A 12327-nucleotide genomic window follows, 5' to 3' on the forward strand; every position below is an offset into this window, starting at 1 on the left:
AGCGGTGGCAACATATATCAGGTTCTCAAAGCCAACATGAGCAAGCATCACAGGGCATTCTTGAAGCCTGATGTCCAGTAAGCATGAGCTGAAAAGGCTCCAAAGTGGTTTGATTTTCCAGCAAGTACACTCAAGACACTTGAAATCCCCTCATTTTCAAGGAGTATATCATTAAGGCCCTATTTGTTCCCAGCTGTATTTCAAGACAGCTCTGTTGATGTGGTCTGATTACTGGAAATAAACCCTACCTGCGTAAGGTCATGACAGCTCATCTGCTAGAAAAGATGACTGTATAAAACAGGCAGAAACAAGCTGCTAGGGCTTGCAGTAGTGTCTGTGCTTACAAAATTGGGCATGGATGTCAGCAAGGCCAAGGCATTTGCGTAGTTCCTGTGTCAATGCCTTCTGTACCAGTTTCTATGGTTTCTATTGCCACTGTATTTAGGTACCTCAATCTTTAACATCCACAAGACATCACGAAGTACTGAAAAACTACTGTCCACCTAATACAGATGGAAAATTGACCCAGATATAGCATGTGCACTTCCTACCACAGTGAATAATGCCACAACTGATGGGGGGACAGGAAGGAGCCCAGATCTCAGGCTACGATCAGTCTCTCAGGATTGTGGCTTCTGAGTTTCATAACTTAACACATGACTACACTGACAGCTCATTGTAAGCACAACTGTGTAATTGTGCATTGCAAGCTGTGCAATGTGCTATTAACACTTGTTGGAGATTTAATTATAAAATAAGAGTAATTGTAAGAAAACTTCTTAGCTTCACCAAACGATACAAAAGCAGAATCTACCACAAAGTTTATTTACACAGATTTTACAGGCTTTATTTCAGAGATGGACCATTCTGAATTACTTTCAGCTAAAGTTCATTCTGCATTGAGACCCCTGGGCTTCTGGTTTTCTTGTAAGAGAGATACCCCTTATTTGCTCAGGTCTAAAGAAGATTTCTGGGTAGCAAGTGACCAAATAGAAAATCATGGAAAAGTCAAAGCTGTACAGTAGAACCTAAGCTTTCAGGAAGTACTGACCACTGTCTTAGAAAAAAACCCCACAACTTTCCATGTTTGTTTTTTCCCCTCAAAACCCGTGACCTTCATGAGAAGCATCTCAACAACAGCAAAATCCCAAGTTTTCTGAATGCTTGAAATGCAAACAAATATAAGGCTTATGTTATATGTTTGTCCGTCATCCCTCCATCCAGAACTTTCCACAAGTTAAAGAGGAAAAGAAGAAAGAAAGAAAAAAGTTATGTAAAAGAGGTTAATTTTTTCAAAAAGCATTCAAGTGAGCCACTTACATAGTTGTCTCTTGCAGACCAGCCTGGATAAAGCTGCATGTGTAGCTGCCTTTCTTTACGAGCTAGTTCATAATATTTCGCTTGTTCTTCACGGGAGAGAGCATGCCACTGCAAATAAAATAAACATAGCAGTAGACTAGGAAATAACTCATACCCAGGCAACAGATGACCCGAGAAAGTGTTTCTGTGACTTTGATTCAGTCCTTCCCTGCTGCAAACATAAAATCCATTAGGAACTGCAAGTAGCCATGTTTATTAACCAAGTTTCAGGCATTTGTCAGCTCCGCAACTCTCAAGTGCCTTCAACAAGACAAAATTCATTTATGGAAACAGGGCTCACCAAATAATCTGCTCACAGAACCATGCTTTCCCAGCATCGTTGTACTTAACAAAAACACCCACAAAACCCCACAAAAAAACCCCAACCAAAAAAACACCAACACACATCCCCCCCCTTAGCTCCTGACAAAACAGAAAGGTTTTGTGCTGCTTTTAAAGGACAAGCGCCCCACCATAGAAGGGTTTGCTGTTTTGGTTTTACACAGCAGCTACACATGGGTTTTCAATGCCAATGCAGAGGGCTTTCTGGGCACCACCAGGCTCCTGTTCCAAGATCTACCTCTAAGTATTGAGCTTCAAGGTACCTGCTTTCCGATTTCTTCTTGTTGTAATAAAGGAAAAGAAACTGGCAACTGCAGAAAGTTTCTGAGATACAGAAACCACAGAAAGGTAGTCTTCCAAATTCCATGAGTTGACCTCTGTGGCCAAGTAGGGATAAACTTCCTGCTTTTATGTACTTCAAAAAAACCCTCCAAAACTCAAAACCCCCTCACAACCTGCACATTTGAAAAGACAGCAGCTACACTGGTACCAAATCATTCTGTTCTTGTTGAAACACCTATCATAGACCTGAACCAGGAAGAGTAAAGACCTATTTAGAATGAGGTTACACTGCTGCACCATTAGACATGTCTTTTTGTTTGACTTTGACAACATGCATGGGAGGACAGGAGGAGAAGAAGATACTAAAAAACCAAACCAAACCCAAAAACCAGACAGACATGAAATGATTAAGACACTCATGCAAGAATAATTTACAGAATTAGGATTTCAAATCAGATCACATTTGTATGATTTAATATGTCATTTTGTTACACATCAGAAGATGTGAACTAAAGCGATTGTCTGTCTTGACTTGGCAAGTTCAATGTGTTACTGAAAGCACAGCGGTTCAGCCTATTTGCAACTCTCAAACTCCACATGTGCATTCCAAAACTGGAAGATAGCAAACATTGAATGTTATCAGAGAGCCCAGCATCAGCTCTTGAGGACAGAGGTGGTTCCTTCTCTGGCATGACACAGGGTATAGTAAATAGCAACCATGATTACTGAACACAAAACATTTGACAATAATTAATCTCCAAGCAATTTGGAGTATTGGATAACTCATGCATTGTTGGTACCATAGTAAAAGTGGAATTTTAGGTACTTTCACGGAGAACAGTACCTTGAAAGGAGGAGTCCAAGCTGCAGAAAACGCAGGAGCACTGGGTCTTGATTCGTTACCAAAATAAAATAGAGATAAACAATCCCTACTCAAACTCGGACTGGTACAAAAGTTATCCCTTTTCTCATTTATGGGACAGTCGAGGGAAAAATGGGCATTACCTCTGCTGCTTTCCCTTGGAAAAACAACACTGACAGTGAACATGAAGTTTGTAATTGTGGGTTGGCCTGCATATCTTTTCTTGGAGCATGGAAAGAACAAAACATGCCTACAATGCCACAGAAGCAAACGGCTCTCAGCAAGGCTCTGGGACATGTACCGGGATCATCAGTACTCAGCTGGTGACTTTAGAGACATACAAAACTTGATTAGACAAATTCCTGAGCAACCTGATGTAACTGGACCTGCTTTGAGCAGGTGATGGACTAAATGACCTCCACAGGTCCCTCCAAACCTGCATGACTTTACAATTGAACCACCTTATATTAATTTTTGAGTTCCATATCCACTGTCATCTAGCGTTGGTCTTTGAATGATCCCCTCATGCCCTGATGGACACCCGCCTCAGGGAGGACCCAGAAGGTGATTTGAATACTCCTTCCATGTGTGAATAAGGATATTTCATGCCTGAGGTGCTGACACCATAACATGAGTGGAAGAGACACCAATTCTATGATGTTGCTAATGCTTTTATTTTTTAGTTGCATGTTTTATCTTCTATAGCTAATTTGATAGTTGCACATTAGTTAGCACCTCAAGCAGAAAGTGAGCTATCACACCCATCTAAAGGGAAACACACACAAATTAGCAGCACACGTGAGTACACACACCCCCTCCTGTACATACCCTTCTGCCAAGAATCTGGTTGATAGCTGCGCTTTCTTTCAGAGTACACTCTGCTACAACGTTCGCTCTCATTTCTTTCATGTACAACATGAAAGCATTCAGAGGTTTCTTAATATGAGGTCTTTTTGGCTCTTGTTCTTTTCTCTGTTCGTGCTGAGGCTTCCTAAAACGTGGTGGAGGAAAGGGAAAGGAGGGGAAAAAAAGCATCCATTTACCTTCAGCCTAGAAAACCCCAGTGGAAAATTACCAACCTGTGGTTACAGGAGCATTTAAGTAGTAAGAATGAGAATTTCAGTGGGCATGTACCATCCACTTCCATATCTTTTCAGAGAATTGACTTAATTTAACACTCACGGAGCATGTCAGGTTGTCATTCTTGCAAATGACATTTGAGCTCTGAATCTACTCCAAATTTATCACTTGTGTCAATTCTCTTTTTTCCCATAGTACCCTAAAAGACCACTGCTATGGGCAGGAGGATAGCGCCTCATCCACTTCTTTCTCAGGCCTTTTGCCTTTGAGTACTAAGCAAGAAGGCTGCTTTTTACTAGTTAAGACTTTTTCCAGCAGAAGTTTGTGAGTTCACACTCAAGCAACATTCACAGGTAGACAGGTCTGTGATCACATCTGAATCCAGGTGATTGTTGCCAATAGCTAAGAAAGTGCTGAACTGGAATGAAAAAATGGCTTCATGTCTCATTACTTTTCCCAAACAGTAGCCCATATCTCCTGCTTTAGTTATAAGAGGAGATTTAAAATTCAAAGAGGTCATGAAAGGCACTTTTTTGTTGTTGTTATACAGCCTTGACTCTTCTTCAGATAGACTTTTAGTTCTTAAACATTTATGGATTAAGGGCTAGTGCAGAAAGGCAGACTCACACATGCATTAGCTCACTGTCGTTGTGCAGATGTTCTTGTTTTACTTGAGGTGTTACAATAGCTGGGTGAGGGATTCCAGTTGTGTGAGGGCCTGGAGGACCAGGAATCATGTGATGTGAAAACCTAAAAGAGAAAACAAAGGGAGGTCTGTAACCCTACGGAAGACTGGCATCAAGCACGTATGACAGCATCAGGGTGCCCCAAGAATGCAAACATTATGAAGCTTGCAATGGAAGACAATTCTTCAAGAGTGCATGAAAAATATTTGGCTAAGATTTGTGCATTGTAGCCCATTTATTGAAGAAAAACAAACAAACAAAAAGATTAGTTAACATTTTGATTGTAAAGAAGCTATTTTATTACCTTTCAGGCAAACAGTCTTAGCAATGCAAACAAGAAGTTTAATGGATGTACTGTTGCACTGACTAGCAATAAAAATACACATTTCTTGAACAAAAGCTGAATTTCCACACCAAGATATAAACATTTTAAAAATATCCACCACCAGCCAAGGCAAAGGAGGGAACTGCCATGCAGAAACAAATAAAATAAAAGAGGAGTCTTTTCAAGAAGTCCCTGATGGCTTTCTAAGGAATCTCCTACTTTTCAAGGTACTCAAGCCAAAAGGTTTTAACATCACTTCACCTAACTCACTATCCTTCCCTCAAATGCTTAAAATAAATTTTAAGAATCCTGAATCTGGGGGGATGGAAGGGAGACACTTTTGTGCTAAATAAAGCTTCCTTTCCTTAGTACGAGAAGGAAAATGGAAAAGAAAACCAAAGTACCACTAACTCAGTCATCCCACGCTACTAACCCAGGTCATCCTCAAGGTTATCTGACACAGATATTGAAGGTGCTGAGCATTGCAAGGTCAAGTGCAGCAGAAAACCTGCATGCTTCATTTTGTATTTTATTTTATTTTGGTGGAAAGTACCATTAACATCAAAAGCAAGCTTATACTACAAAGGTTTGCTGAATGAGTGCTGGTTAAGGAATGGCATCCAGTCTCTCCTTTCTCCATTTCCTAGTCCCTTTGCCCTTTTCCTTCATGTCATAAAAATAAAGCAAACACAAAGCCCAGTAACCAAAGCAAGTCATTTTATCATGGAGAAAGAATGGGTTTTCTTCCCAATCACCCTGACAGGCACATGCTTATCATTCCCCTGTAAAGAAGTGAAGGGACAGAGATAATCCAAAGAAGCCCACACAAATAGAGGCAAGAGGACCCACCACTTATCAAGTGGCTTGTCTTAAATCCCCATGCAAGAGGATGTGTCTTCTACAAGTCACACAAAAAAACCCCCAAGAATGGTATATTGCAACCTTGTGTACACCAAGCACAGGATGCAGAAGCTGTCTTTAGAGTGCAAAAGCAGAGGAGAGGAGGTCTGGAGTGTGTCGTGGCCAAGTCTCAATTAGCATTGCTTGCTTGCACTTAGACACAAAGACACAGTGCCTGATTCACACACCAGTACAAACACACTGTGCTGGCATTCCCTGCCATTAGTGGCTTTGGGCTATGAAATACCTACTTGTGAGCAAGTTTCAACATGGAGCGATACCTAAATGATTCAAGACTAATTAGCAACAACTTTGAAATTAGAACTAGAGAACGCAGATTAGAGTGACAATCCACCTGGTTGCATACTTGCATGAGCAAAACCCAAGGATGCACACTATATGTTCCATCTAGAAATGAACTAACGACTCATTTCAGATGAAACAGCTCAATTAATTGTTGACAATTCACTGGTGCTCCTAATTGCAATACTTCAGAGACTGCCAAGAAAATGCTGAATGAAACCAATGTGGGATCCAGGCAAACTGTATATACACAAAACAAGTTAAATAAAAATGTATGCATAAAGTTTTAGCTGACTGAAAAGCAAGCAAAGGCAGATCAAGATGCAAGCAGAAGAGCAACTTGCCCTCTAATGCCAGCAGTTACTCCCCAGTCAGTCATTCACCTCCTACACCTACCTGGACACGGAAGGGTCGACTGAAAGTGAGGATGGATAGGGCTGCCTGAATCCACTCGAGATAGGATATACAGGCTGACCTTGCCTGAGGTCACAGAAGAAAGGAACCCATCAATCACATGATACGGTATTCAGTAGTTACTCTAGAGTTACAAGCACTTGATGGGAACTCACTACCAGTCACAAATAAATAGCAATAGGTAAAACTTTCAAGAGTTCTGCTGTATTCAAAGATAACGAATACTTGAACGCTTTGGGCTTTCTCCCTTGCTATTGAAAGATTCCCCGTCCAGGCTTCCACTGGGGAGGAAAGCAAAACAATCAGCCTTCCTCCCCAAAGCACACGTGCACACACACACCCGCATGCACATTCTTCCATCTCTATCCCTCTCTCATCTAGTTTTAAAAGCACTGGAATCAGAGTTGGTTAACTAGCTCTTAGGAAACGGGCATCTTATTCCAAGTTGCTCTAGTGCAGATCAGTGCAAGCACACCAGACTGTAAATTATTAAGCTGATAAAACTGTTCAAAAGGTTTTCTAAGTCTTTGAAAACTTGGGACTCTCCCATTTGCATCTGCTACAGTGAGGTACAAGTGGGCAGCTTTTCTAAGAAAGTGGAAGTTCATTTGATTAAAACAAAACAAAACAAACCCCCAAAACTAACCACAGTCACCTAGAAGCCCACAGCAACACAAGTCCATCTTAACTACTTAAAGAGCAGACTTTGCAATCCATTAGCAGAAGCTTGTGTGAAACTCTTACCTTCTTCATACTCCCACATATATAGAATATTTTGTCACCAGCCTGCCATTTGGACTCTCTAATTTTCATCATCATCATTAGATTTTGGTTACTTTCAGTTAGCAATGGTTCAGGTCGTGACTACGATCAATACCCTGAAGTAGTATGCTATGATAATGCAAACAAATGCCAGTTCAGCCCAAATACCTGAAACAGCCCAGAAAGATCACTGCACACATCAATCCTATTCAGTCAGTTACTATTGACTGGCAGATCAGCTTTCAGAGGGGAAAAAAACGGATACTGGTTCAGGATACAGGTTTCACATTTGGATTACATTACTGGAAATGAGCAGTGCTCAAAGAAAAGGGGAAAAAAAAGATAAAAGAAAATAGTGGAGGTCTCAGCAGTGCTACTGCACAGAAGGCAGCTGGAAGCTGTATAGCATAAGGGACAGTGGGTATGTCCCTCTGAACACATCTTATGAGATCGGATCTTGTCTCTCCTCTTCTTTCTCTTTTCCCTCTTCCCTCCCCACAGACTCTGTAATAACAAGCCATTCAGAAGAAATGATTGACCACATCTGGAAAATGCCTGCCAGGAGCTGCCTGGTGGTGGTGGTGGAGGTGGTGACTCAACCAAGCAGCAAATGGGGAGAAGAGGGTATGGGGGGAAATTATTTAAAAAAATAGAGTCAGATACTTCCATATTTTAGTTTGGTTTCTGATAATAATTTGTTCCAAAAAGGCACTTTTTGCTGCACTTCCTGAGAGATTTGTGAGCAATACAGCATTTCACCGTCTTCTGCTCTCTACTTTCCCTGCTTGTTGTCACCTGGACCATGTTCCCCTCCCGTAAACACATCAAAAAATAACCCCCTGCATCACTTGTTGTGTGGGCACAGACTAGTCAAGATACAGATTCAAAAGCACTGAAATTGTTGCAGTTTCCTTATTCCCTGCCCCGACAGCACTGAGGGCAAGTACCTCTCTACCCCAAGCAGACATGAAGCACCCTGCCAAATCAATTACTCTGAAAATACCATGTGTTTCCTCCAAAAGGAAAATGACACCCTGAGTGGCAGAGAAAGAACCCGAGAGTGCTAGTATTAGCAAGAGCAGCAAAATCTCCCAATGACAGAGGCTTCCCTCCATGTAGAAAGTGTAAAAAGCAGCAGACTACAGAAGTTTGCTCTCCATTTGGGTGCAGTTTCAAGATCTCCCCACACACACACACTTCAAAGTTCTTTCTCACCTCCCCTCCCCTCAGTAATTGCAATTTTGTTTATTAAAAATTTACATTTAATTCCTTGAGAAGTGTTTTCTGCTATCTTTCCAAATGCCAAGAGCCACAAATCTGAGCCATAAGAAATATATAGACTTCAAAGTGAAATCTACGCACTTCAATTTCTGTACATGTTCAAAAACCAGATTCAATTCATTTCAAAGATCGACATTTTTTGATCTTTTCAACTAAAATAACATTGTAATTTCTTACTGCAGCAACATTCTGATTTTGTAAATGCTGCAATTCATTCAACAACAGAAAATGGTGTGAACCTTTGTCTGAAAAGAAGCTAAAAGATCTTACCAGCCAAGAGGTGGTGTTATCTGTCCAACCCCCCCTGGAGACAAGGGATAGAAGGTAGGGAGATCAGGAGCTGGAGGATGCCTGGACATGCCTGTTAAAGAGCACAGAAGAATGAATGACTTTCCCCTCAAAAGACTACATGTGAGCTACAGTTCACAGCTAACACTGTCAAAGCTACAATGGAATTAGGGCTCTGGATGAGAGCCAACCACCTTCCTGGTTAGTGTTAAAAGCAAAAGGCTACCCACACCACCTTTAAAATAATAAATAACCTGCACATATTGCAGTTTGAAGTGAAATACTGGAAAAAACAAAGTGGAAGGAGGAAATGAATGTACAGGCAAGTATTTGTGCAAGTTTAGATCTCCTGCAAAGTGTGTTAGGCAATACTGTCCTCTCCATGGTTTTGCCAAACCCAGCTGGATCCTGAAGACCTCTTCTAACACAGCATGAAACAAGAAGAAAATAAAGCGTTGTCAAAGAGGCAGCACAGCAGAGCTATTAGATTAGGTAAATTGCTACTTGTACATTTTCACAGGTTCCCTTATGGATTCACAGATTTTGGAAACTTGCTACCATGGAGGATCAGTGGTTAATTAAGAATCATTTTCAGGCCTGTAATGGTCACACTTGATATGATTCATTTGGCTTCCAATTGTCACTCCAGCTCCAACTAAGCTCTTCATCAAGTTGACTCCTGTGGGCTCCAAGGTCAATCTGTTTTGCATCGGTAGTATTTCATGGAAAAATAAGAGTCCCATCAGGAACGATCCATCGGCTCACATTCCCCAGAACACAGAGTCCTACAACTGCAAGAATCACCTCAAGATTAAAGCTAATCCTCGTCCCAAAAGGGTCTGTGGTCTCCATTCTTCACCTAAACCTTGTGCCCTCAGGAGACATGGAATTACGGTTGCAGAGGCCACAAAGACATCGGTTTATTTAAATGTGTTTGGGGAAGAGGGGGCTGAAGCAGAAGGAATTGTTAAGTCTACTTCACATGTTAAATCAGCTGCTTTAAAAGGGTATTAAATATTTATGTGGTAACACTCCAAAGGTCCAAGACTGAGTGTGTGCTACCTTGAGACTTGGTTTATAGATTGATGCCACCGATTTATTCCCCACCCCCAGTTTGTATTTAAATCTTCTGAATTTAATTACAAGATTTGAAGAATATCCTTCAGGACTGTGTACAGGAAAGATGGAAAATAATACTGGTGGTGGTACTGTCTCAAAAATGTTAAATTCCCAGACTTGGGACCATGACCTGGCTGAGGATCGGATTTCGGTCCAGCTGTCTTTCCAAAGGTGTAAAAAACAGCTGGTGGCTGACAGGAGAGGGAACATTTACGTACCCCTGGGTTTTTATGTGAGAGGGAATGATCTTTCAGAGCAGTTTAAAAAAACCAAAACACAACAAAAGCAAAGGTGAAAACCAAGCCCAGCATCTCATCTCTTTGGTCTCTGGTGATGGCTGATGCTCCTGGGAGTGCTGATACGACCTTGCCCTTGCCAGACCAAATTCTGCACAGGGAGCCGGGCTGCTCCTTCCCCCAAATCCATATTTCTGACCCTCGGAGACAATGCTGCTCTCTCTGCACTAACACACAGTGATTGTTGTTAGTCCAAAACTTCTGGCCTCTTATGGGGGGCTGCCAGCTACCCAAGGCCCAGCAGGAACACATGCAGCTACTGAACAGCCAGTGCTCTCCAGAGCAAGTTCTTGTGCATGAGAGGGTTAAGGAAAAGAAAAAGAGAGGGGGGAGAAGGGGGATAAAGAAGGGGAAAGAAAGAAGTGACCACCTTTAGCAAGGCAGTGGCTGTGTGTCCATCCTGAAGCGCCTGCGGTGCAAGAAGCAGTGCTGCGGGCAGGGGGATTTTGGCAGGAGGAGGGCTAGGGCGCCAGGACAGTGCCTCATTCCAGACCCACGGTGGGAGGCAAGGATAGAAACAATGGTTGGAGGCATTTGGCAGAGGACCCAAGGGAAACAAAAAAAATCCTCTCTTTGCAGCAACTGCATAGGCCACTTCATTGGGGCTGCTCCCACACGCCAGCGGCGCTGAAGCGGGGAGTATGGAAGGACCACACACATCAAGGAGACCACCACAGCCACAACCAGAAGTCTCCATCCCACATTATCCATCCGCATCTTCAGCAGACACTGAGCAAAGGGACCAAGAGCCCATTCAGGAACACCAGAGGGGCACAAGCTTGGCACCAGAGATGCCCCTGGCTACCCTCAAGCAGAGCCCATCGCCAGGCCTGGGGACCTTCAGGAATGGGTAGGTGAGTGGTGGTATGCGCCGGGGCTGGGCAAGGGAGAGGGCGAGAAAGGGAGAAGAGAGGAAGAGCAGGAGGAAAAACAAACCGGATGTTCAGTTCAGGTCTGCAGGACAGGAAGGAGTACAAACAGGCCAGGGGTGAAGGCAAAGAACTGGGGTGCAGGAGGGCAAACCCATCATGCTGTAGGTGAAAACCTCTTGAGCTCATGAACTGCAGCAGCAGGGTATGCCCCAGACACTGAAGCCAGCTTGGGCAAGAGCTGGAAATCCCTTTCTCTAATGTGCAGCACCCCTGGGATTTCAAGGAATGAGCAATAATAGCCATCCTTCTCCTGGGCACTTAAACAAAGGAGGAAGACAAATGAGGACAGGAGGTCTCCATTTGCTTCTTTCAACTCTGAAAACTACATTACACATGTATTTACAGGCCAGGCTTTCCAGGCAGAGTGTTTTTTTATTCCCCCTCCCTAAAAAAACCCAACCAACTAACCAACAAAAAGCAAAACACACACAGAGCGACAAAGCCATGGTACCTTCTGAATGTTATTATCTGTGTAGCAAGGCCAAAATAAAAACAGGGCATTCAGCGAAAGTCAGAACTAAAAAAAGTCTCTCTCCCTGAGCGCTGGTGGCTAGACACCTCTCCAGAAAAATGGGACATCTGTGCATGTGGATGTGTGCCCAGGTAAAGCAGAGCTTCATGATCTTGTCAACTAGGTGTCACGCCATGTGGTGGGACATGTGAGTGCTGGAAGAGGCAGGGAGAGGCACCCTCCAGGACTGGTCCCAACACATGGACTTCACGCCCATGCACAGATGTCACGACTACAGGAAATGCCTCCATAAACCCTCTGCTCCCTCTCCTTCCCTCCTTGCTACCAGCTCTCCTGAGTAGGCTTTTTCTCCTCAGGCACTTACACAAACGCCCGCTCAGACCCATGCCGGCCAGGATCAGTCCTTGCACTTCCCTAACAACCATCATGTTCCCCAGCTCTTGCATTCCAGTGCAAGCAAGCACACCCTCCCCAGGAAACCCCTGGGCTCACCAGGGCAGGACTCTCTGCACAGGCTAGGCATGGCACCTTGGAGGTTGTTGGTGTTTCCCGGGGGCCTGCAGACCAACCTGGAGCCGGGCTGATCTGACACTCCCAGTTGAGGATGTGGAGGACTTTGTTTGG

General features: G+C 43.2%; 1 protein-coding gene across 6 annotated transcripts in view; it reads right to left on the reverse strand.

Annotated features, from left to right (window-relative positions):
* LEF1 (lymphoid enhancer binding factor 1) overlaps positions 1-12327 on the reverse strand; it is a 70031-nt gene that overhangs the window by 15756 nt on the left and 41948 nt on the right. For 4 of the 6 annotated variants that reach the window (XM_030491541.1, XM_030491542.1, XM_030491544.1 and 1 more), the window contains exons 5-9: positions 8867-8957; positions 6536-6619; positions 4553-4675; positions 3674-3836; positions 1321-1428 (exon numbers count right to left, since the gene is read on the reverse strand). In XM_030491541.1, coding sequence (XP_030347401.1) covers positions 1321-1428; positions 3674-3836; positions 4553-4675; positions 6536-6619; positions 8867-8957 — 569 coding nt within the window. The remainder of the gene's footprint in view (positions 1-1320; positions 1429-3673; positions 3837-4552; positions 4676-6535; positions 6620-8866; positions 8958-12327) is intronic. The other 2 variants (XM_030491545.1, XM_030491546.1) reach the window with 1 other exon arrangement.

This window comes from Strigops habroptila, chromosome 7, assembly GCF_004027225.2.
Source record: "Strigops habroptila isolate Jane chromosome 7, bStrHab1.2.pri, whole genome shotgun sequence".
Taxonomy (NCBI): domain Eukaryota; kingdom Metazoa; phylum Chordata; class Aves; order Psittaciformes; family Psittacidae; genus Strigops; species Strigops habroptila.